This window comes from Tasmannia lanceolata, unplaced genomic scaffold, assembly GCF_043159265.1.
Source record: "Tasmannia lanceolata isolate RefF3 unplaced genomic scaffold, GAP_Taslan_0.1 ptg000037l, whole genome shotgun sequence".
NCBI lineage: Eukaryota > Viridiplantae > Streptophyta > Magnoliopsida > Canellales > Winteraceae > Tasmannia > Tasmannia lanceolata.
This window is the reverse complement of record NW_027518714.1, coordinates 58,567,621-58,594,029: the sequence shown is the minus strand read 5'-3', so window position 1 is coordinate 58,594,029 and position 26,409 is coordinate 58,567,621. Positions and strand designations below refer to the sequence as shown.

The window sequence follows — 26,409 nt, the reverse complement described above, 5'->3', positions numbered from 1 at the left end:
AAGGGTTTCGAGATCTCCCCCTCTTCTTCTCAACGCAAAAACAGGTACTCGAAGCCAAAATAGGATATTCGAAGCCAAAATTTACTTGGTCGAAGCAAAAAATTACTTGGTCGAAGTGAAAAATGTGTTTCCTGTAACATTCGCCGTTGTGTTTTTCGCTTTAACTAAATTTTTTTAGGCTCCGAATAATTGGTTTTTTTGCTTCGACTAACATGTTTTTTGCTGCGACTAAAACTTTTGAATTCCAATAACATTTGGAACTTTTTCCGTCTTTAACTAATATATTTTAGCTTTGAGAAATGTTTGTTGGCTTCGACTATTACGTTTTGGGCTTCGACAAACTTCTTTTTTCGCTTTGACTTACACGTTTTGGCTCCGACTAAATTTTTTTTTATCTTCGACTTCTTTTTTTGGCTTCAACTAACTTTTTTTTTGCTTCAAGTAACTTTTTCTGGCTTTGAGTAATTTGTTTTTTGGCATCGACTAGTTTTTTAGCTTAAGTAAAAATTTTTTTGGCTTCGACTATCATTTTTTTTGCTCCGACTATTATTTTTGGATTTGACTATCATTTTTTGCCTCGAGTAACTTTTTTTTGGCTTCAACTAGCATTTTTGGGCTTCGACTATCATTTTTGCCTTCAAATAACTTACATTTTACTTCGAGTGCCTTGCTTCTTATTTTGGCTTCAACTATCACTTTGTGGGTTTGAGCTATCGGTTTTGGATTCAAGTTACATTTTTTTAGCTTCAAGTAACATATTTTTTTGCTATAAATAACTCGTGCGAGTACCATTTTGGCTTCCACTACCCTTTCGCCTAGTGAAAGCTCTTTGGGCAACTGATTTTGGCTACAGCAACTAGAAAAGGGGAAATACTTACAAAGATGATGAGATTTTGGATATTTGGAGGAGGAAAAAGAAAATGAGAAAAGGGCATCTCTAGAGAACTCCTTCTAACCTCTGAAGACAAATGAGCATATGCCGGAGAAATGAAGATGTTTCGCCGGAGAAGAAGGCTTCTATCGCCGGAAAATGGACCGTTTCACACAAAAAGGGTCGGAGTAAAACCTAGAAATGAAACTGTAAAACTTGAAAGTAAAAGTAAAAAAGTGCAAAATCAAAGAAGAGAGAGAAAGTAAGGTTAGGGGTATTTTCATGTGGAAGAGTATAGATAGTTTATTTCCCACTGTATGACATTTCGATCGAATCATCTTAACAATCCGTTTCCATGAATACACGGTAGCTAATATCCAAATAAGAGGGCCAATCCTAAAAATGTCTTGTCCAAGGATTAACAAAAAACAGTCGAGTCCGATTAAAAAAGGAATTTTTGAACATCTTACGAATGTTAAGAAAAATTCTTCTCCCCTGGTATTCAAATTCCCTGATTAGGTGCTGATTTTTTGACTTCGGCCTCGGAGGGTCTCCCCGGAGTCCAAATTTCGGGACTCTTAACGTATGTTTTTTAAGCACAGAACGTGCACATAGAACACTCAAAAGACTGAATTTAGTTGCTCAAAGAATGCTTAAGCATCCAAATAGAGCCTAAAGGGTGGTTTGGTCATTGAATCCACGTGGGGGTGAGAGGGTCAATAAAGAAAGGAATAATTCTCCCATTCCTAATTCTCATTCTTATTCTCTTTTATGATAATACTAAATTGGGATTCGGAAATACGAGAATAAAGGATTGTGGAGGAAAGATGTTGCTTCACGCACTTGGCTTGCCGGTGCCTCGGGAACCGTCTTACACCGCGCACGTGAAGACGAAGGGAGAGTGAGCGTCAAGCCATGGCTGAGCCCATAGAAAAATACGTTTCGAAGAAAGAAACGTTTCACCGTCATTCCAGTTTTTTGAAGTTTTTTTACATTATTTCTTACGGATCCGTACAATATAACAGAGATTCGGTCAAAATGACGGAATCCTAATAAGTTCCCGACAGGATACTGACGGTTTCGTTTTTCTTTCAAGAATCACCAAAATACCCCCGATCATAAAACGTAGAATACGATTCGTGCTTGGGTAGTTTAGGAATACTACGAATTAGTACAGAATTTATAGGTGAAATTCAAGGGTGATATGTAGGTGCAATCAAGACCGTTGATTTAGTAGAACATTATGAGACCTTACATGATCTCGGTCTCAAATCGAATGGACGTTCCTAGCTAAAGATAAAAACTCCCAAGAGAGAACACATGGCGCATTTAGCGGCCTTGTCGAAGGCACTAACAAAAAGCATAGGACTAGTCATCTACTCATCTTAGTCAACACTTTCAACCGCACGGTAAGTCACGTTTACAACACCATTACAAGCAACTTTTTTTATTTATTTTTATAATCGTTAAGCTAGGGTTTGGCGGACCCTAATAGTTCATTAATGAATAAATAATAGGGAAATGTCATCAGCACTACTGTATTTTGATGACGGCACTCTCACTTTATTAAAAGTACCGTATGGGCCGCACCATAGGATGATCCAAACTGTCCATTAGATTGGTCACAGCCTAAATATGTTGTGCCGAAAAAATCATTTCCATAGGTTGATCCTAACCCTCCGATCTATAGAGGGTTCAGATCGGAGGGTTAGGATCAACCTATGGAAATGATTTTTGGGGCCCATGTAATGGACGGTTTGGATCATCTTATGGCATGGGTCATACGGTACGTTTAGTATAGTGAGGAGTGCCCTCATCAAAATACAGTAGTGCTGATAACATTTCCCTAAATAATGTTACAATCTAGACTATCTAGCATACATAGAACCATGACTATCCATTGATACGTATAATACGAATAATATTAAAATCAGTGTGATAAGTGACTCATTCCTTATTCTTCCTTCCTCCGCAAGGGAATTCTTTTTACTAATAAATAAAGTTGACTGATTTCAGCAGTATTATATTTTAATAATGGCACCGCTCATTTTGTTTTTACACTTTTCCGACTGAATATTTTTAATATCATCTTGGGTTTAGCAATCTCTCTCTCTCTCTCTCTCTCTCGATTCTGGAGGTTGCGTATAGAGCTTGACTACAAAGGTTCAGTGATGGACGAATATACCCCCGGCATTTCCACAATTACCATATACAATAAAATATAAGAATTAGGCAGAGAAGATGATGGTGGCAGTGGCAACTAAGTGAATAAAAGATTGTAAAAAGAGAAACAGACAATATCAGTGGAGAGGAAGAAAAAGATAAGCAGACAATATGATAGTGGAAAAGAAGAAGAAAAGGGGGAGAGACAAAAGCAGAAGAAGCCATTGAGAAAAAACAATTCTTTGGAATTCTGGAATTTCTCAATGCATGGGCTACTTTTTCATGATTTTCTAAATGTATGGAATATTTTTTTCATGAATTTCTCAATGCATGGTATGTCATTTCCCTTCTTCTTCTTTTTCCCTCAATTTCTAAATGTATTTATAAGCAGAACGTAAGGATACTCGTAGCGTGGTTTGGTCATCGAACCCACGTGGGGGAGCATCGTTGAATAATCCTCTAATTCCCACGTTCCTAATTCTCATTCTTATTCCCCTGGTGGATAATAAATCTGGATTTGGGAATCCGATCGAGGAAGGATGTTGCTTAAACGCATTGAGCTTTCCGGTGCCTCGCTAACCGCGAGAAACTGAGGAGAGCACGTGATACGGGAGATAGAGTTAGGGAACTTGGGTAGGGTTTTAGCCGACCCAGATCGACCCGGCCCGAAAATAACATGGTTCAAGTTTAGAAATTATGAGTCTTGGGCAGGGTCGGGTTTTAAATTGGAAAACCCGACTCAATCTTGGGTAGGGCTGGGTTTAAAGAAAAAAAACTCGAAACCCGAAATCTGACCCGGGTCATATGTGTGCACTGTTGACTTTCTTAAATATCACTTGAATAACATAGAAAATTATTTTTCAATATATTGATACAATTGTTTTCATTGAGCTGATCATATCTGTTATGTGAAAATATAGCGTCATTCCACTTGGTGACATGAATTTAGAAATATTTGGTGTGAAGGTTTTTTTTTTTCTTACAATCTTTAAAATTAGTCGCTATTCAACGCTAAAAAATGAAAACCCGACCCGACCCAACCCAACCCGAGAAACTATCTTGGGTAGGGCCGGGTTTAGGAAACTCGGGCTTTCCTGTAAAAAATTAGAACCGACCCGACTCGAGATAATTCTCAGGTAACATAGGGTTTTGAAAACCCGACCTGAGTTGCACCCCTAGGTAGAGTGAGGCTCAAGCCATAAGCGGGCACACATGTATAAAGTTCAAAATGTGATGATATATTCGCCACATTTTCTTCCCCGGGTCACCCCCATTTAGTGTATTTAACTATTTATGACAACTTTTTTACACTAGGAGGGGTGGCACGGGTAAGAAAAGTGAGAGAATATATCATTTCAGATTTTAAAGAAAAAAACAGGACAAATTTTTCACGATCCTTCCATTTCCTTTGAAGATTTTTCTCTGTTTTTTCTTCTTCTTAGGATTGGGGTTCCGTAAGTGGAAAGATAAGGTCAAAACGAGTGGCTGCTAATATGAGGCCCGACAGGATACAGTTCTTTGGTATATGTCTGTTGGATTACTATTATACCCTCGTCCATGAACACAAAATACTAGTGTAATTCCCGATCCCCCTGTTTTGATATTTGCATCCCTTTTAAAGTTGGGGCATTCCTGGTTGAAAATAGGAAGAAAAGTTCTAAACGGATCCTAAAATACATATATTATTAGGCCCCACTTCGGCCTATGTGATCTAAACCGTTGATCTGTACAACAAGCATAAGTGTGGCCAGATGCTGTTTAGAATACCCTGATCGGATGATCCTAGGTCAATGATCCAACAATCCTTGAGTGGACGGCTGAGCAGAGAAAATTATAAATAAGAGGAGTGCCCATATCATTTTCCTCGCAAGCGTAATATTGATATACAGTGGTACGAAACATCAGATGGCCACCTTCCACTTCCAATTTGTTATCAGATAAACCAGCTTCATTGACCGTGGACCAAACAGAAAAATCATGTTCCGTAGTCCACGTGGCGTGATCTTGAGCGTCCTCTCGCGTCAAGCAGTCCCTTCTATCCACCATTGATGACATTTCCTGCGGAATCAATTTTGGGATTATAGAATTTATCATCACCCTTTCCTGTGATACTCATCTCGTGGTGGGGCCGGTTAGATCAAGCATTTTGAATCCTTGATCATACTTAAGATTGAGATTGGGGCCCAATCAATTAATTTTTTTTTTCACGATAGGAATTATTTTGTCTAGGTTGATGATATATTCGCACCCCTTTAACGTGAAAAAAGCCTTAAAAGTCTGCCACATCAATTCATGTTAGAGGGGTGCGAATTATCCTGTAGGGGTGTGAAAATGACGAAAAACTCTCCTTTTTCATTCACCGGCATATCATAGGGATTCAAGGTATTTTTGTTATTTTTACGAGATCGGGGTAATTTATAATTTTCAGTAAGATATGGGTACTTTGGTCATTCTATTGGATAGAATATTTTGGTTATTTTTCAATTGAAGCGCATCAGGCTAGGTAGATGTCAGTTGTTAGGGACTATTGCAAACAAACTGGCCGATGATATTGAACACACTTCTACTTCAATTTTTGTTATGGGTACTTGGTTGTTAGGCTGCAACTCGGGTCGGGCGGGTCGGGTTTTGAAGAACCCAACCCAACCCGAGAAATATCTCGGGTCGGGTCGGGTCGGGTTTTTTTCCGGAAAACCCACGAGACCCAAACCCGGCCCTACCCATGATAAATCTCGGGTCGGGTCGGGTCGGGTCGGGTTTTTTCACGTTGACGCAATTTTTTAAGGAAAACTCTTGTTTGGCAAGGCAACTTCCTTTCTAGAATGGGCAAGCAATCATTTTCACCAAAAGAAATTAAAAATTAAACGTGAAATATTTCTTTTACGGGCTCACATTGAGGAAAAATCAACAATGAGTTATGGAAAGTTGGGCAAAGATAAGAGATTAATAATGAGTCTATTCTTCAATGACACAAAGAAGATGACCATAAAAAACAAAAAATGAACGAAATTACAGGCCATGCAATGAAATTAAACATACTAGATGTCTTGACTCAGTCGCTGTCATAGTATCATGGCTGATTTTTAGAAACCCAATTCCGATTTTAAATGCTTTCGGATGTGGAGTGACACTCCTCGGCTGTACTATCTACGGATACGTGAGGCACAATCTCTCTCCGAAACTGCCAGGAACCCCTCGAAAACGGATGGAGATGCTCCCGCTTGTAAATGTTAAATTAGATGATTAAGGTTTAATTTTCTTTTCTCATTGTTAATTCAGGACCATCTCGGTTCTGCTTATTCATCTATATATTCATATTCTGGTGCCTTCTTCAAAAAAAAAAAGATGATTAAGGTTTAAAGGCACAATAATATGGTTTTAATTGTTGTAAAGAGTGAGCTAATGTAATGGAACTGCTCTTCTAATATAGGGAAAGCATTTGAGCTGAGGATTGCTTTCTATTTCCTTCCATTTGATTAGTTGAAAGGTTCTTTGCCATGACATTTTGATTGGTAGATATTTATCAGACTTTTCACATAGCATGCCAACATCATAATTTAATATTGAATAAGAAACTATGTTAGGAATTGGATTTGAGAGATGACATAGTAACCAAGATATCAACTCTTGATTCAATTTTTCTGAGCAAAGATCTAAACTTTTTGTACAAAGGTTGCATGCTGAAATGTGGGTCTTTTGTCAAATGTTATACCGTCTACTAAGCAAGGAGCCAGAAGTTCTTCTGCCATCTAGTGCTGATGAGGTATCCACCAATGCCCCTGCTCTGTTTTCTAACACCCAATGTCAGACATTCTGCATTATTGATGCATTGCTCCACGAAATCCTCATTGCTGCTCTTGAAGAAACTGCAAAACAACAAGAAAATCTCAACAACATTTGATCTAAAATGCTTCAATAAGATCTCAGATAAGTAACCCAAAAACTACAATCTTTCCCTTCTATTTATGGGTGGATGGACAGAGAAGCCACAGATCAAGATCTAATTATAATGAAAAGTGAAACAAAGGCTTTTACCAATTGATTAGAGAAGGCTTCTTCTGACCCAAGACCAAAACAGAAGCTTCAAGTTTCTTGACTTGGCTGATGACAGTGGTTAATGTGGGTCCTTGGATAACCAGAGCTTCAACTTCCACCTGATGGATTAAAAAACCCACACAGGAAGTAAACAAAGTTATCAAAATGGGAATAGAATAAAATTAAAGGGTCAATGAACTTATCAATTTTTTGATGTGATAAGAAGGAAAACCATTCAAGACAAGAGATCTAGGAGAAATTGATTAGAAATGTGGTTCTTACTAGTCCTTAAACCAGAACACAAAATGAGAATACAAAAACCCATCTGGAAAATGTGGGCATTTTTTTTTTGAACAAAAAGAGAATCTAGTAAGAAAGTAGAAGATGGCCCAAAAAAAAGAAAAAAATCCAGTATCCCCTTGTGTTTTCCATTCTGTTTACATTACCTCTGGTTTGAAGGCCTTGCAAAGAGATCCAAGAGAGTTGGCAAGGTGAGGTGAAGAGTCAGAGGAGAGGGGGTTTCTTTGAGATTTGTGAGGTGGAATGATGTGAAGAAGAGTAAGGAGATCTCCCTTGTTAATCACATGTGAGAGTGCCCACATCATGGCATCCTTAGCACTTGTAGATCGATCTATCAAAGATAGAAATGAAATCAAAGACAGTAGATCAATGGTGAAGAAATCAAAATCATTGAGAGAAAAGAGATCAGAAACAAGGTGAAAGAAGAGTGAGGCTCGATCGTGTGAGGCTCCATCCTTGATTCTCTACTTCTCTTGAGACAATGAAACCCTAGTACCAAAGTGGGAAAAGATAAAACGAAGATGGAAAGAGGCCCCGGTTTGGAAAGAGTCCTGTTTTTGGCTTTTACATATTATAAAGCTTAAGTATCTCGGGTCGGGTCGGGTCGGGCCCCTTCAAACCCGGCTCGACCCGAGATTCATGCGGGCTTTGTGTTTCTAAACCCGGCTCGACCCAAGACCCAAGAAACATCAACCCGACCCAGGCTATTTTCGGGTCGGGTCGATGATATTGACCACTAGGACACAAGGTTCAACCCTATTGATATGTCCATAGTATACTAGTGTTCTTATTGTAGATTAGCAGTTAATATGTTTGGCATGGGACTATGCATCCTCTACGAGTCACATGACTTCCTTTAACCTTTATTTTTGACCTTGGAAGGGTCAGATTAGGCATGATAACAACCAAACTTCACATCATTACGTCTTTATAAAAGAATCTCCTAACAATGGTCGGTAACTAACCATGTTAGATTAATAAGAGCTTAAGCTTTCATAATTCATAGGTAAGGACAAGTCAATGATGCACGAGAGTCATTAGTTGTTGACCCAGCAGAGAGAGAGAGAGTCCATTCTAAATTATAGCATGTTTTTTCTTCTTTCTACAGGCTTTCTAACATGCTTTCTTTGATTGTTCCATTTATTCTCTTAAGAAATCATTAAAGAACTTAGCGGCTTGCACATGCTTTGAAGGAAAAGGAGCAAAACAACGAATCTAAGGTGTTTGATTAGATGCATGGAGAGCTTTCATTGTATGTTGCATATACAATTGAACCAATATAATGAGGGGAGTGATAAATTGACTCCCAAATATGATAAATCGACTCCCCATGTGTTAGAGAGAGAAATAGGAGACAGATAGAGAGATAGACACATGGGGAGTCAATTTATCATTTTGGGGGGTCGATTTATCACTGCCCTATAACGACGCTTGAAAAGATATTGTTCATCTATTACCTTTTCATTGTAGAAATCCTTTGTAGTGGCGTTTGTGCCTACTCCGCTATTTCTCAAAATCCATTGATTTTTCTTTAATGGGTCATGGACCAAATGAAAACTACGTTATCTCGGTTCAATTGTCAATGAATAGATTAATTCTAGAGCATAAAAAATTTATTGAAGAAATCCCAAATTTAATGAATAGATTAATTCTTAAATGTGAACTTTCTGAACTAAATACAAATTTAATGAATAATTAGTCAATTTCTCATCTATTATTTGTAAAGTTTGAGAGAAATTCAAAATTATTGATAAAACATTATAGCAAAAACTGAACTCACATTCTAATCTAAGAAGAATATGTACTTGATCATTCTTCCATGTTTTTCTTCTGTCTTGTACACAAATACAAGTAGACGTGCGTGTTGTAATTAGAAAAAAAATTGCATTTTTTTTCTAATTTTCCCCAACTCTTTTCAAACATTTCCTGGATTAATATTTTCCAAAATTTGCCTCGCCAAATTACTCCCGAATACAAACTTTGTAGCTATACGTACATATAGCACACGTGTTTGATATCTCAACCGTTCATCCGTTGGATCCCATCGTTGGTTACCACTTACCATAGCCTAAATAGCACTCTGCTGGACGATCCTAGCCGTCCGTCCGATCCAAAGATTTTACCCGTTCATGTGAACTGTTTTATAATTTCTCAATTTTACAACCGCCCATTTGCAGCTCCTGAAAGCCCCGTCGTTGTGGCACATCTTTAATGAGAGCCACAAGATGAACGGTCTCGATCTCTTATATGTGGCATGTGTGTAATCCACATTCCCTTTATTCTCAGCTACTAGGTTTTTTTATTATCCCTGTCAGCAAAAATCTAGAGGTGCAGAAAGCCCACAATAGATTCTGTGTTCCACGTGGCAGAACATGGGTGAAGAGAAAATCCTCCCCATCTCTCTCAAGATAAAGCTCAAACATACATTAACAGCTTTCATTCCATACATTTCTTCAGCTCCAACTATAACCCAATAGACACACTAGTGCTGAAATGGTGTCTATTTGTGCCTCTTCTGCTGTGGCAGCTGTAGCCATCTCTTCTTCCAGGCAAAGATCCTCAAACCCAAAATGAGGAGAGAAAAAATAAAAAGGGAAATGATATCAGCAGAACCAAGTTTTGATAATTGTGGCCAAGTTTTGATAGTTGTGATACCCCCATCTTGTCTTTTATTATTTAAAGAGGTGTCAAAGGTCATTGCAGTTCCAACACAACTCTCACAGGCCAATTAAAAAAGAAAAGACAAGCTGACTTTGTGCAGAAACTAAACAAAGATGCCATTTTTTTCCTAATGATTGATTTGTTGATCAAAAGAAGGAACATTTGGGTTTCCTTTTCCTGTATTTCATTGCTTAGCACAAAATGGGAGGAATGATAAATTGGTTTTTTTTTTCCCTTCCAGATAAAAAATGAAAAAATAATTTGGGTTTTGCTGAAAGTTTAAATGGGTATGTTCTGTTATTCTTTGCTAAGCAGTAAAAAAGAAAAAAAGGTTATTGGGTTTTGCTGTAATTCCTTTCTGATGCAAGTACTACGGGAAAGAATATGAGTTGGGTTTTTTCATGTGATTTTTTTTAATGGAAAAAGGAAAGATGAACAAGTGGTGGTTTTCTGTTGTTGGTTTTTTTTCTCCAAAGTTTTTTGCCAATACATTTTGACAAATATTTCAATGGATGTGATTCCAGTTCTCATAAGAGTGGAAATGGTTTGGGAGCAACAAAGGCCTCTTTTTTTAGAGGTAGAAAAATTAGACAGGGGCCGTCCACGGCAACTGCCGGACAGCGATCATTTTCTGTGTCCGCGGTTGCTTCCTTTGAAAGACCCTTATGGTTTCCAGGCAGCATCCCTCCTCCATGGCTTGATGGCAGGTTCATTAGTACTTTCTTTCTTTTTCCCATTTTCAGTTTTGCTTTTTCAACAGAAACTTAAATGTTTTGTTTGAAATCTGTGAATGCAGCCTGCCAGGAGACTTTGGATTCGACCCTCTTGGTCTCAGTAAGTTCAAGCTTCAATTCATACCTTTTTGTGCATTGATTGAGTAAAAAGAAAAAAGAAAAAGAATAATGAAATGTACCTCCCAGAAAGTTTTGGAAGAGTAGTTCATTCATGAATGTTTTAATTAAAATTTAAATCAAAATTGGAGTTTTAATTTAGGGAAATGATATCTGCACAACCGTGTTTCGATAATTGCACTGACCCATCTTGTCTTTTATTATTTAAAGAGCTGTCAATGGTTATTACAGTTCGCAAAAAGCTCTTACACACCAACTATAAAGGAAAAGACAAGCTGCGTTTGTGCAGTTATTAAAGCATGGTTCTGCTGATATCATTTCCCTAAATTTATATGACCTCCATTAGATTAGCTTAAAATGTTTGCTTTAATGTGTCATAACAGGTTCTGATTCACAGAGCTTGAGATGGAATGCACAAGCAGAGCTTGTACATTGCAGATGGGCAATGCTGGTATTTTCATTCCTGAATTTCTAACAAAGATTGGTATCCTAAACACTCCCTCATGGTACACTGCTGGAGAACTTGAGCACTTCACAGACAGAACCACACTCTTCATTGTTGAGCTTATCTTCATTGGTTGGGCTGAGGGGAGAAGATGGGCTGACATCATCAAGCCCGGGTGCGTCAACACAAGACATATCTTCCCCAACAACAAGCTCACTGGCACCGACGTGGGCTACCCGGGTGGGCTTTGGTTCGACCATCTGGGCTGGGGGAGTGGTTCTCCTGAGAAGATCATGAAATTGAGGACAAAAGAGATCAAGAATGGGAGGCTGGCCATGTTAGCAGTGATGGGTGCATGGTTCCAAGCAGTTTACACAGGCACTGGCCCCATTGATAACCTCTTTGCCCACCTTGCTGATCCTGGCCATGCCACTATTTTTGCTGAAAGTGCAAAAACCCAGATCCAATTCTAGTGCACCCATTGTATTTCATGCATGAAAACATAGGTGGAAATATCATTTCCCTCATTATTATTAGAATGTCATATCCACACTTTCTTGTTTAATAATGCCATTCTTCTGTTTGTTTTCGCTTTCGTAATTAGCTGTTAAATCCTACTGCAATTCCATAAAAGCTATCAACCACAAATTGGATATTTGAGAAATGCAAGATAATGGGAAGGGTGATGAGGTGCGGATATTATTGTTATTATCATATAACCATGCCAATGTATGCATGCATACATGCATACACATACATTCTGCATCATCAATTCATTTTTTATTTTATGGGCAAGCTGGGGTTAGGCTAGACCCCTACCAGAAATATATTTAAGAAAAAGAATTACAAACGAGTATAGCAAAATCCATCTCTATCATTATTTACAATACTCTCAAGGAGCGAAGGTTGTCTTTAAGCTCAGCAGTAGCGGAGATTTTGCGCCATGGGCACATCATAGCCCCAGAAATAACTTTGACTGCCACCACGGAATCAGCCTCTATCCAGAGTCTAGAGGCTTGGTGTTAGAGGGCCAACTTTACACCCTCCACAATCGCATCAATTTCAAGCTCATATAACCATCCCAATGTATGTATGCATGCATACACATACATTATGCATCATCAAATCATCTTTGAATGCAAGCAGACAGAGATATAAACTGCACCTCATCCGTGTACATATATACTTATCCACAGGCATACATGTAGAAGGTGTTTAAATTACTAAACTTCCACTCTGTTTTTCATTTGTGTAGGCTTTCACACCCAAGTGAAGAAAGCACGGAAGAGCATTATTGAGATTGATGTTGGGGAAATGATGGTAAATCTTTTGTGGGGATGGGAGTTGAAATGAGATTTTATGGCAAAAGATGTCTGTCATTTAGAGTTGTATTGCGATTTGTGCATGTATTTTATACTATGCCCATGCAGTGTACAAATATTTCTTGCATTTTTGCTTCTTAAGTAGCTGGTCTCATGCCTTAACAGGTAGCTGCAAAAGTTGTTAGCAACACCTTCCCTTTGAGTCTCATGACTTTGATTCTGAACTAATGTTTCGTCAATAAAAACCGATAAGTGAACTTCTGAATGGCCTAAGAATGACAAATTTGATGCTATCTTCTACCTTACTCGCAGTTCATAATAACTTAAAAGTTACATGATTTTTATTGTGTTTATATGTAGTCTGTTATGATTAAGGAACAAATCAGGGGCAGTTAAAACTTTCATCCAGATGGAAGGTGCTTTCTCCCTCAACCAAAAGATTATTGAATCAAATCCCAGATTAGGTACCAAAACACACACAAAATTTACTAGTTAACGCCCATGTTGAGCAAATCCCAGATTAGCTACCAAACACAAAAAAAAAGATTTACTAGTTACAGTCAATGTTCAGCAACCGTTACCAAACCACTCATTTCATGTATGTACAAGAACACTTGAAATCATATTTCAGCGTTCAGTTCCCCTCATGTTTTTGTTACCCAGAAACTTATGATTAAATTTAAACAAATCATGAATGACCGAGGGGAAGACACTGATGCATACATGATTTTACAAAAAAACAGTAGTTCTTTGTGGTAATTTTCTTCAATTTTTATGTTGTGAATAATATGTCAAACCATGTTTTAGTTGACTGTCTCACCGGATCAGTTAGGGAAACTAACAAAGAATCATTTTAGTGTTGGGATTAAAGAAAATCATGGGTTTTTAAAAAACTAATACATGGTTAAAAGGAGAAGACAGAATAGATAACCAGCAAAGAAACTAACATGTGGTTAAAAAGAGAAGACAGACAGCAAAGAAACTAACATGTGGTTAAAAAGAGAAGACAAAATAGATAACCAGCAAAGAAACTAACATTTGGTTAAAATGAGAAACTAACATTTGGTTAAAAGGAGAAGACAGAATAGATAACCAGCAATGTGTGTGAAAATATATTAGCAATTACATAAAAGATATCTGTCATAACTAGCTATACTTACCGGAAACAGTACAGTGGGATAATACTGAGACATTTATAGAACCTCTGAATAAATGGTCTCAAAGTGTGAAGGTTTAGAAGTACACTGAAGAAATTTTACAAGGGGTAAAATTCTTGTTGAGATCAGAGGGATGGCAATTCAGAAATAACACTCTTCTACTTGTTAGGTACTGAATATATAAGGTATTGATTATTGAATCTGTGCCATCTGTGGCTGATGCTTCTGGACCTGTAATATGCGAAAAATAAGCATTTCAAAACAGTGTATGGCATCAGATCTTTCGCAGAATAATTCCAAAATGTAAGCAACATTTACCTTCATGCCAGTCATTGATAATAATCAGTTGGAAGAAATATCTGAATTATTTAACCTCTTCTCCACAAAATATTTCACTTCGGAGACACCTGATTGCAAGAGGGGAGACTCACTTTCTATATTTAGCATCATCCCAGAGTTCCAAAGAATGAAATTAACAATTAAATTGTTACAAAAGAAAATCTGAATTAAATGTGAAACCGTCCTTCTGAAAGCAAAACCTAAACACTGTTGATGGTCTATCTGTTTATGAGACTCCAGAAATCAATGCCGTAATAATGCAACTTATATTGTTCTCATTGGGGTTTTAGACTCTATACCTGATCAAACAAAGACATTATGGGCAGAAGGTGACTCATGTAATGCCATCCTTGGGCATTCACAACAGGGATGTGACATCTCATATCGTGAATAGCATACTTGTGTTGGACCCGGGTAGAACTTCCCTGGGTCCAACACAACTATTGCTACCTGGGTCCGAACAAGCGGTAACTACTGTTGTAAATTTCGTTCCGGATTTCGGTCAATTCCGGAAATTTCGGCTGAAATTTACCGAAATTGACCAAAATTTGCCGAAATTTACCAAAAAGTTTTGAACGAAAATTTCCGTTTCGGTGGCCAAAACGAAATGGCCACCGAAACGAAATTTACAACATTGGCAGTAACAGAGCCGGGGCATGGTAACTCCGGTGTACCCTCGAGAACGGAGAAAATCCATCAGAGACTCGTTTCCTCGTTACTTCCGCTTGGAGGGGGAGATTGTTGGGGTTCCAAGCAAAAGCAAAGATCCCACATCGGAAAAGTGAATGGATGTGGGGGGGCTTATCAGGACTTGGGCACCCTCTCCTTAACAGCTAGCTTTTAAGGGTAAATTCTACCAGGGTCCCAATAAGTTGACTTGTGCTGGGTAGGGTGTTTATAAGAATGTATGAACAATGCGGCACACTCCCCTGTTTGTATCATCTGTTTTTCTTCTCGCAATAAAATTTTATTTTCTTCTGAAAAAATGACAGACAGAGGACAAAGCAAGTGCTTGTCAACCGGATGGGGAGATTGTAATAGTACCTTGCAAAGGCAAGGTAGAATTTGAATGTGCTTGAGAACTTGTGTAACAAGGTAACAAAACTAAAAAACCAAAGCAAAGTGGAAAACAAAGAGGCCAAATTATCCGAGATTATCAAACTAGTATCAAATATTAAATCTTATGTAGGACGATTTTCACTTAATTTAGAGTCCTAGTCATAGTAAGAATTCCTAATTCTAGATAAGAGTCCTAGTTAGTAGCTGTGTTTGAATTAGTAGTTTTAGTTTGAGTGAATTTAGGAAACAATTAGAGAATTCTATAAATATTGATCATGTAGTTTGTGTAGAGAATCAATTAATCTTCATTATTGAATAAACTTCAGTTGCTTATTTCCTTGCGGATTGAAGGTTTTCCCCCTTACCCTTTGTGGATTCAAGACCGTTTCTACCTGGGGTTGAAGACGATCTTTGCATTCTTTTCACACGCTTCAGCCGCGTCAAAATCTTTAGAAGTTTCCTTCTAATTCGTGAATATTATTATTAGCCACTAAGCTCTAATTGCAAGGGAACATTGTCACATAAAGCCTCTACACAAATTATCAAACATGGATCCTTTAGTACCAATAACTACAAAAGTGAAGTTACAATAATTCAACGAAGTACCAAAGTAGTGGTATCAAAGAATTGGGGTCCCGGACTTGTGTTTGACCTTGTAGAGAACCATTCATATGTTCTCTGACAGGTTAGTTCTTTGGTTAGAGTATTTGGAATGTATTATGCACCAATCCCGCCCAACCAAAATAAACCTCTACTCACATACATGACCATTACTTAAATATATTTTTAGGAATTTGCTAGGCAACTTTGTGGAAAGCCATTTCGCAGCTCACTTTTGCAGGAGAGAACTACCACCTCAGATGAATTAAATGAATATGACAAAATCTGCAACAACAAGGTGGCAGTTATCTCCTGCAAAAGTGAGCCGTGAAATGGGTTTCTGCAAAATTGCCTAGCAAATCCCATATTTTAAACATAAAAGATTACTCTGAAATAAAAATGAAGCAGCAACTAAGCATAAAATGCTAGATAAATAAAAATAATAATTCCTAATTACAAAAGAGAAGCATGACATGTTCTCACCGATCCCCTGCCTTCATTTTTTTTTGGAAAGGTAACCCTGTATTCCATAAGTGAAGAGGAGAGAGAGAGAGAGAGAGAGAGAGAGAGAGAGAGAGAAAGAGAGAGAGAGAGAGAGAGAGAGAGAGAGAGAGAGAGAGGGTTACCTTATCCAACACCTCAGTTGAGCAGATGTTCTTTGTTTTGGATCTCTATGCCTACTTTGGTAGAGTCAGTGAAGAGATAGCTAAAGTTGGAATGAGTCACCAGCATAAAAATATAGGAGAATCCTTGGGAGGAAGGCTACTGGAAAAGGTTCCTGGTGATACAGCAGTGAGTTTACTGGAAAAGGTTCATAAATGGTCTCCAACTTAAATTTCTGGAGGCGTCTTCTTTAAATATTCAAGGAATGCCATTAGTTCAGTTTGGTGAGAAAGGTCTATCTGTCAATGTTAGTCATTGGACCCTGGGTGGTGCTCTATTGCAATCTCATCCAGCTTATGTTGGGAGAATGCTTGGGTGAGCTGTGTGGATGAACAGGGTACCTCGACTGATAAGAATTGCATTGAAGTCCTGATTGTGGTTTGCCGATGGCTGGGAATGGATGCCCACAAATGAGAGCTGTCTTTTGGATTGATAATAGAAGCAAGCATAAACAAAATGGTGTTGCTGTAAAAGTCCCATCTCCTAGATAATAAAAGATATAGAATTTATCATTCTTGTTTGAGCTTAGACCTATTTCATTTTTCAAGTTGGATAAGTTGGGCTCTTCCTGATTTGTTTCTTTCTAACAAAGAGACTCCTAAAAACATCCTTGTTATAGGAACAGAGTGTCACTTCAAAAGCCTTCAGTTTGTGAACAAGTGATACCCAAGAGATCCCTTAAAGGATTTTTCACTCAACCTATTCATTTGAATCAGATGGAATAACCACAGATGTTCAAACAAAAATGAAGAAAGACTTCTCAATCCCCAACTGTGTACTTCTCTTTGCAAGGGAAGTGATAGGAGATTAGGTAAGGACTTTGGAAAGGACTCCTCCCTAGTTGACAAACTCTCCCTAATTGAAATTAGGTAGTGTTTGAGGTGTGTTGATAGTTGTGATCCGTATTTGTTGGAATATAAATCTAAGTTGGGGTGGTGTAGTCCTTTTTAGCCTATGAGCGATTTATTTTGTATAATTGAGTGTAAAGGGATCCAAAATTATGTAAACCTATCATCTCTAAGATCAGGGCAAAACTGGCCTTTATGACTGCTATACTTCTCTACTGTAATTCTTGTATTTATGGCAGTTTTCGTCCTCATTGATTTGAAATCAAGAGGCATGAGACCTTAGGCCATATCGTAAGGGGGAGTTTGATGCAAGTCCTAAGACTAACTTATGGTCATGATTTTAAATTTCTACCGAAACCAACACGAAATGACTGAAATGTTACTGACTCAAATGTATACCGAAACCAAAATCGTTAGTGTATTAGTAGTATATCAGCATATGTTACATATTTATATTTATGCACATTGAATGTGAATTGAGGGGTGATATCAAATCGGTCTATTTTCAGCGTCATATTCATAGTTAGCACATATAGATAGATGAAAACCTATATTACCTAGTTCAACAATTCACTTGTTTCATATTCAAGTTCATGGTTGGTTAGTCAAAGTCTTCATACGAACCCGGTTTATTGAGATAGGCTTATTGGTTTACTTCAATTCACTATTTTGGTTCACTCTGGGTACTTGTGCTTTGAAAAACCATTCAAATCCTCTTCAAATCCCAAGTATATGCTATGTCCAAAGCTAAGACTCAAAATGTATAAGGGTAATTGTAGTTATAAAACCATTCAAATCCTCCTCAAATTCTGAAGTATATGGGGGGTGGAAAGCTAAGAGCCTAAGACTCAAACGTAGAAAGCATAAATTGTACTTGGGAAAACCATTCAAATCCTCCTCGAAGTCCTAAGCCTATGGGTGGTTGAAAGCTAAGACTCAAAGGTGGAAAGCATAATTAAGATTCGAAAAAACATTCAAATCCTCCTTGAATTCTCAAGACAAGGGTTCACTAAGAACTGAAATTAAAATTTTGATATGGGAAATAAGTTTGCATAAAAACCCAATTGCCAAAATCAATCACAAACTTCTTCAATACACAACAAGACCAATGACCCAAGAAACCCAAAATCAAATAAACCCAACTCAAAATTCCCCCAAAAACTGTGATAAGAACTTCAAAAATGAAAATTTCACTATACCAATTTCATGTAAAATTGTAATTCCCTATTCATACACATGAATTCCTTCATACATATAATAATTTAATAATTGGAAAATACTACAAGCTAAAATTGAATTATAGAAGAAAAATAAAAGGGGTGATAGAGGTGGAGACGACGGACGGTGGAGATTGAAATTCAACTCATGTGGGGTCGATTATTGCCTCTTACAGAGACCTGAGAGGGAAGTGGCCGGCCGGTGCCGGACCCACCACAGCTGTTGCAAGCCATCCGGCCGGACCCAGCACAGGTCCGGCAGCCCACGTCACCGTCCGACCACCGAGAGCAAAGGCAACTGACTCGTCCGGTTCCATGACACGTGGCGCAGCGGGCCCACGCCATGGGCTTCTGCTCGATCACCGATTTAACTATCGCGGCACACGCTAGCACGCCCAGCCCCGTGGCTAGCTGAGACAACACCACGATCGGACCCATCTTCTTTCTTTCTTATCCTACGCACCCCCTCCACTTGACTACTTTCTTTTCTCTGTTTTGAGAGAAGAGAGAGATTGGGATTTTGCTAGCGAGATAAAGAAAATAGAGATTTTTTCGCTTCGTGTTTTTTTTATGTGGGTTTCGTTCTGTTTTTATACAGGAGTTGGTGGTGGTGGTAGAATTGGCCACGCTCGTTATATAGGTGAAAGGATTTGGAAATTTGTTGGCCGCTTGTCATGCAGAAAGAGATCTTTCTGGGGGTGTCCTGATAAGAGCTTTCGTGAGAAATCTAGAGATAATTTACGACGGGCAAAAATAAATTCGGACCCCCTGTAGGATAATTCGCACCCTTAGGAGGATATGTGGCAGACTTTAAAGCTTTTTAACGTTTGGTGCGAATTATCCTTCGGGAAGAGTCGTGGCTTGCTAGGGGAGTTGGTTGACTTGAGGATATGTTGAACCAGTCATCTGCAGTGTATCTCAATAAGGCTTGAGGATATGTTGAACCAATCAACAAAGAAAGATAAGTCTAACTAGTCCAACTAAAGACTCGTTCAAACCCGGCTCTTTGGTTGCCGTGTTTTTTTCTTTTCCTGGATTTATATGGGTAAATGTAGGAACAAAAGAGGGGACAAGCATTAATTAGAGAAAGATATTATGATGAGTGGAGAGAGATGGTAGAGAGAGAAAGAGAGACCACCATTTTCAAGACAAGATTTTGCTGATGTCAGCAAGAAAAAGTTGATATGACCACTAAATATTCTCTCACATAAATCCTAGGAAAAAAAAAACCCAGCAACCAAACTTGAACGAGTCTTTAGTTGGACTAGTTAGTGTGGACCCCGATCCAAGAATGGTGAGGGAACACCTACATCCTCTAAGATCATCCACCTGTGAAGGAGAGCTCTACCAAGGAACTCTCGAAACAGGTGCCACCCTCATAACATAGCACGAGTGGCGATACAAAAATAAATACCTTTCGATTCGGGAACAAGTCCGGATTCGAAACGTACCTAAACAAACTCAGAGTCGCCATCCATGGTATACGGCCATTGATCCTTAAACAAAATAGGCTCCGTATACCATGGATAACCAGAAATATATATGGGTCCGTGCCTGTTTACGAATGGAGAAGGTCTGAAAGCACCCTCAATTCGTCCGAGTGCAAGCACTTGGTCACTTATGCCATTTATTATTAAATTTAAAGAGTTTTGGGCGAAAATCATATGAAATAGGAACAATTCTCAGGAATCGTCTACCTAAGCATGCATTTCCTGAGGATAAAGAAATAAGCATACACAAAATGAAATGAAAAAAATGTGTCACCTAAGCAAAGCTAGGTTATGAGTGACATGCCTAATGGGGGTCTAAGTTCTGGTGGACATACACATGCAAGCTACAGCTAAAGGTATAGTATCAGTACAAGAAAGTAATAAAACACATCAAAACATAAAACACAAATCAATCCTATATATGACAGGACAAAACCAATCCTAACTCTAATGCGACTTGACTCGGACCAAGATGGCCGTCGATCTCAGCTGCTCTACGTATCCCGGCCTCGGGAAGAATCAGAGTCAACGTAGTTCGATGACCTATTCTAAACTACGATGCCTAACCGTCTAGAACCACTATCCTATACTCGATCCACTAGACTCGACTGGTTTTTAAATCTTTTTTACACAATTGCTTAAGTTCACGTGAATTGTAAGTTTTAGGACTCTCTATATGCCCTAACTAATGCAAGTTAGTTAGCCTTAAGCTAATGCAGGTGGGCCCTACATCATATGTATAACTAGGCTGTGCATCCTAAGGAAAACCATGGGCTGACTATATGCTTCCTAGTCTAGCCATCAGTTCGAGTAAATGTCTAACCGATCAACTCGAGGCCTCCTAACTCTAGGGACACTCACACGACAGGACACACCACATCAATACAAATCAAGACAGCCCCCTAACTCTAATTGGAAGATTTGAAATGTTTATTTTTTAAAGGTTTGGCTGGACCTGCGATGTGGATCTCAAGCTGCACTATGTACCTCGTGGAAGAGGATCAAGCCAACGTAGTTCGAAACGAACTCTCCTAATTACCACCAAAAAGCTTTAAAGCACCTCAAAATGACTTAAGTTTTTTTTTTATGTTTTTCAACTGTTTTTGAATTTTAAGATATTTCAATGCTCTTGTGATTTTAAATTTTTAAATATTTTCACCCTTTTGGTCAAAGGCCAAAGGGAACACACAATGTAACACCCTATGGTAAAACCCTTAGGGTAAAGGGGAAACCCCAAATCAACAAACTAGTATTCCAGAATAAAATGCAACAATCCACAAACAAATAGACGAGTACTACAAGAATAGAGAAAACATCCAAAAAACCTAAGCGAGCATAGCTCTAATAAGACTGAGCTAGTCTTTAACAAAGAAGAAAGACTACAACTCTAAAGGAGAAACTCCCAGCTATCAAAACCAAAGAAGGGGTGCAAGTGAGTCAATGACTCTCTAATAGCGCTACCAAGAATGAGGGTAAAAAATAGTCAAAGACTCACTAGAAGAAAGGGGTTACTCTAACATGAGGCTTAGTGAGCCTCCTAAAGGGGAAACTCTCTAAATGAGACATGGCATGTCTCATAAAAAGGAAAACATCCTAATGAGACATAGTGTGTCTCCTAATGAGGACTTTATTATCTAATAGGTGTCTAAAAGACTGTGCTAGTCTACTAAATAAAGAGGAGAGCACTACTTGGACTAAGTAAATCCCCTAAGGATGGGCTTGGGCTAGCACCTTCATCGCCCTGCCTCCACAACTTCAGCCAAATCACAATATTAAGATGATTTCCATCTTCCTCAAAGGACAATTCGTAGAATACATAATTGCTATAGAATCTTCATGCAGAGAACATATAATGCGAAATACTAACACAAAAGATTTCAAAGTTATAGATTCATGAAACTAATAGCCACACTTTGTAATTATTTCCTCTTGTTCACAACAACATGCCATTTATACCTTCTTTTCCTAAACAATGAACTTGCATGCTCTGTAAAATATTGAATTAATATATGATCAAAAATTAACTCCAATTTTTTTTTTCTTTCAAACATGTTATGCTTCCTTAGCTGAAATAACAAGGCATGCACATAACTGAAACATATCCATAGTCCCTATATATGAATAATTCTTGATGAATATGAATAACATGGTGATCTATTTACAGCACCATCTCAAGTTATTTCTTGTTATGAATAATGTAATCACCAATACTTATAGCTCTCTAATAATTGCTATGACTATGGAAAAAAAAAAAAAAAAAAAAAAGTGAGCCGACTCATCAAGTGTTCAGAATTTTGAAATGAGTAATCTCAGATTAAAGTGAACATGCTAGGTTAATATGACTGATGATATATATCAATGACTGCATTGATTCCTTGAGAAATAAAATGAGAATTGAAAAACTATGTCATGACCACAAGCTGGAAAACTGTCTATTTGTATGCCATTAACACAATTATGTCATTTCAAATAAATTTAAGACAAATGAACAGGTAATGCCATCAACTTCTAAATGATTCTAGAAAAGAAATATTAGTAGAACATGCAGATTATGAAGTAACATAACCACTTCCAACTATCAGTTCAACACACATAAATGATCCACAAAAGCTCTCAAATTAGCACAATGTAAATGACGTACAAGAGCTCACAATGAACATGACCTGTAAGAGCTTTCAATTCAGCACAATGACACTAAACTACATTAGCTTTCATTTCAGGTACAATGGAAATAAACTATGACATCATAATGAAGATGAACTACCATAACTTCAGCATGGCGCAATAAGAAATAAACCATTGGTTTTTATTTCAAGTTGTGACCATTGATCTCAGATTGTATATTAAATGGTTGATGTTAATTCTCAACAAGAAAAATGGAAGGAAGCATTGAATAGCATTATTAACCCATGGAGGAACTTTAAGAGCTTAGATTTATTAAAGGCAGCAGCACCGTGTGTGGCAGCTCCAAACACTCTTGGCTCAAGGTGACAGTACAAAACCAAAGAGAAGAATCAAATCTATTAAGGCCAATAGTTGGCTGCTGTCAGGTTAGAACATCACAGAGACGGCAGCCCTTTTGGAAAACATTATGTTATATCAAAGAACCTTTCCAAAACCTATCCTTGATCTTAACATCCCATTAGAATCTAGAATTTTCTTTTGTTTGTGACAGAAATTCCCCTTTTGTAATGGAGGTAATGCTGTTATGACAGCCTCCAACTTGACTTGAGTTTTCAGCATGAATCAACGCACATATAATGACTGATGAAGAGCACTTCCAAATGACACAAAGCTTTCAAATTTCTGAGCTTAAAAACATTCAGAGAATGACATTTTCTTTGGCAATTAGCTTGTACACAATTTTAATCAACAGATGCATATGCCGAAAGAAACGAAGAGAATAAATGTGGAGTGGTTGATTCCCTGTTATTTTATATGCAATCCTCAGCCAAGAGACCAGTGATAAAATTCCTAAAATATATGAGGGTTGCTATTATCAATGTGAATTAACTAATATCATGTACTCTAATTTACATGTGAAGGCTAAAATATGAACTCTGATTCATATCAAAATTTAAAAATCATCTAAAAGAACAATCTCAAAGAAAATGGAACTTCTAGACATCCACACATCAAAAAGAATCAAATCAATACAACATACAAGAAATTTCTTGAGTTCTGATAAAGATTGAAAATACCTCAAATCCGTTAGAATTTTATACTGAATATGGCGATCTCCAATCAAAAATGACGAACGATTAGATCGGATGACTCTGATTTTCTGAAAATCTTTGAAATAGCAAAGGATTGAGCTGAGTTCATTCAAATCTATTTCTTTCCCTTCTTTCTTCTTTGAAAATAATCAATTTGACCAAAAGAATTTTGATCTCTAATGAAAATGCATAGATCTGCGATGAAGAAGGTTGAATCTCATGGAGGTTTGATAGATCCGCAAGGTAAATGGTCAGATCTACGGATTTAACATTGTAAAATGATGAATCAAGACTCTATCTCTCTGGATCTAAGGTTTTGGAGTTTGAGCTAGGGTTTCAAATCTGAAAAATGAAGATTCTATGGTTTCAAGGTTGAAGATGAAGAAAATACCGATCAAAGAACGTGAAGATCAATGAAATCTAAGGTTAGGGTTAGAAGAATTTGAGTTTTGACAAAGTAAACAAAGGAAAAATCGCATATCATATCACAAGGGAAAGGAATAAGGGCAGATTGAAAAAATATGGAAGGATCGGCTGAATTCCGACCGGAATCCGACGAGAAATCGTCGAAGATGATGATTTGCGACGAAAATCCCTTTTCCTTTTCTCCTCCTCTCTCTCTATCTCTGTTATTTTCTACGAAAAAATGAACAGTTTCCTCCTTGCTTTTCTTTGATTTTTGCTTATATATCAAAATGATAGAAATGATATTGGCACCCCCGATTTAATAAGCGCACAAAATCGTGATGAGCGCGCGAATCAGCTCCGTCCCAGACGAGCTAATTCACCTCCCTTGCTTCGGATATTCCCTAATATGGATAATTCACTCCCCTTTTAGGTTCGCACTATACTCCTTACATCACTCGTCTTATTTGACAAATCAGGTCGGATTTTGACGAAATTTGGCGGGGGCCTTGGTGAGACTCTAACCTAAATTACAATGTAATTTGGGATCCTAGCTTGGTGATTGGATGGGGTTTCGCACAAACACAGCGAACTTGGGTCCGGTCAAAATGGGGTGTCTATAGTTAGACTTATCTTTCTTTGTTGATTTTTCTTCATTGTAGGAGATATTTTCTCCACATCAGTTGTCAGTCTTGGGCCTCTTGGCTGTTTATGGCCATGGAATAATAAGAATAAGGCACCAAAATTCCTAAAATTATTGGGTTAATACTCAAAGGAGACCAGCCATCTCGAACTTGGCCTTTCTTTATCTGTTTAACTTATCAGATTTTCGCACCCCCTTTTTTTTATAATGGCACCTTTCATTTTTTTTTTGTACGAGTCAGATTGGACGGTGATAGTTTTTTAGCAATCGTAGTTTCCTATCAGATTCTAATAATTGATTTTTCAGCGATCGTAGCTTCCTGTCAGATTTAAATAATTGATGTAAAACGAATATGCAGAAAGTCAATTTCACGGTCAATGATAATAGGAAAATTACATTTACACTCCCTCTAGTTTATGACACATTCAACTCTAACCCTGACTTTCAAAACGTGACAAGTACACCTCCTGAGGTTTCAAAACGTGACAGGTACACCCCCTCTGTCAACAGTCTGTCAGTTTAATTTGACAGAAAGACTGAAACTAACCATGGTTAATATTTTGAGGACATAAATACCCTCATTTGCTTAGGGATTAGGGTTGCGCCATTTCCCGCCACCGCCACCGCCATCTCCTGCCACTGCCATCACCTCTACCACAGAAATGAAACCCCACCCCATGGCTACATCAAACCCACATTTCAAGAAAAAAATATTGATAAAAACAAAAAAAAGGCCCTAAAATATTAGGGTTTATGTGCAAATCATGATAGTAGTGTGAATGAAGATAAATAAAACTCATAAATCGAGGGTTTATGTTGATAAATAAACAAGGGTTTGAATCAAACCCTAATTTTCAGTTTTCAAGTTTGAAAACCCCAATTTTTAGTTGGGTAAGACGAGGGCATTTTGGTCATTTCTGCCTCGCAGTCTACTCCGTCACGTTAAAAAAAACTTCAGGGGGTGTACTTGTCACGTTTTGAAAGTCAGGGTTAGAGCTGAATGTCTCAGAAACTAGAGGGGGTATATCTATATTTTTCCCAAATGAATAAACAAAAAGTCAATTTCACGATCAATGTGAAATCAAGACTGTTCATCTTGTAGAACATCAGGAGGTAGTGGCGAAGCCTGGATTTATACATAAGGGGGGCAGGCTTCGAAGGGACCGGGCCCAATTGAGTTGGGCCTATTAAGGTGTTTGACCCAGCTCAACGAGGGAAGCTGCCTCCCTTATGCTACATGTACCTCCGCCCCTGTCGTGAGGCGACCCAGATGGTCTTGGTCCCATCCTGAACGAATATAAGATAAAAGACTACAAAAAGTCAAAAATCTGATGTTTAGATTTTCTTGGCAGAAGCCTGAACTAGTGTTGTTGGACCAAGGGTCCAGATTATCCAATCAACTGTTCATAATGGCATTTGGTCGAACTTGTGGTTTCTGTTGGGATCAAGGAAGGATATGATCACGTAAATGATGCAGAAGTTGGACCCAATAAGGGGCCGTTTGGATACCCTTTGGATTTGGATTTGGCGGTGAATTTGGATTTTTAAATCCAAATTCGGCGTTTGGCTAGCCTTTATCACATCTGGATTTGGATTTGAGTGAAATCCACAAGATTTACAAATT

General features: G+C 38.0%; 2 protein-coding genes and 1 pseudogene across 3 annotated transcripts; 1 reads left to right on the top strand and 2 right to left on the bottom strand.

Annotated features, from left to right (window-relative positions):
* Positions 1 to 6,571: 6,571 nt before the first annotated feature.
* LOC143860106 (uncharacterized) lies at positions 6,572 to 7,920 on the bottom strand. The gene is made up of 3 exons (XM_077370628.1): positions 7,516 to 7,920; positions 7,070 to 7,188; positions 6,572 to 6,900 (listed from the first exon to the last, which is right to left on the bottom strand). The coding sequence occupies exons 1-3, from the start codon at positions 7,672 to 7,674 to the stop codon at positions 6,753 to 6,755; spliced, it is 426 nt and encodes a 141-aa protein (XP_077226743.1). The 5' UTR covers positions 7,675 to 7,920; the 3' UTR covers positions 6,572 to 6,752.
* A 1,942-nt stretch (positions 7,921 to 9,862) lies between these two features.
* On the top strand, positions 9,863 to 11,820 carry LOC143860108 (chlorophyll a-b binding protein, chloroplastic-like; annotated as a pseudogene). The gene is made up of 4 exons (XR_013239593.1): positions 9,863 to 9,923; positions 10,551 to 10,737; positions 10,827 to 10,864; positions 11,265 to 11,820. The product of XR_013239593.1 is annotated as a chlorophyll a-b binding protein, chloroplastic-like (transcript).
* A 6,663-nt stretch (positions 11,821 to 18,483) lies between these two features.
* LOC143860107 (uncharacterized) lies at positions 18,484 to 19,202 on the bottom strand. The gene has a single exon (XM_077370629.1). The coding sequence runs from the start codon at positions 18,967 to 18,969 to the stop codon at positions 18,673 to 18,675; it is 297 nt and encodes a 98-aa protein (XP_077226744.1). The 5' UTR covers positions 18,970 to 19,202; the 3' UTR covers positions 18,484 to 18,672.
* Between the last annotated feature and the right edge of the window lie 7,207 nt (positions 19,203 to 26,409).

Coding starts and splice junctions, on each gene's coding strand:
- LOC143860106 (XM_077370628.1), bottom strand. CDS start 7,674: ATGATGTGGGCACTCTCACATGTGATTAACAAGGGAGATCTCCTTACT. Junction 7,189..7,515: donor GCAAGGCCTTCAAACCAGAG/GTAATGTAAACA, acceptor TTAATCCATCAG/GTGGAAGTTGAAGCTCTGGT. Junction 6,901..7,069: donor AAGCCTTCTCTAATCAATTG/GTAAAAGCCTTT, acceptor GTTGTTTTGCAG/TTTCTTCAAGAGCAGCAATG.
- LOC143860107 (XM_077370629.1), bottom strand. CDS start 18,969: ATGGGTCCGATCGTGGTGTTGTCTCAGCTAGCCACGGGGCTGGGCGTG.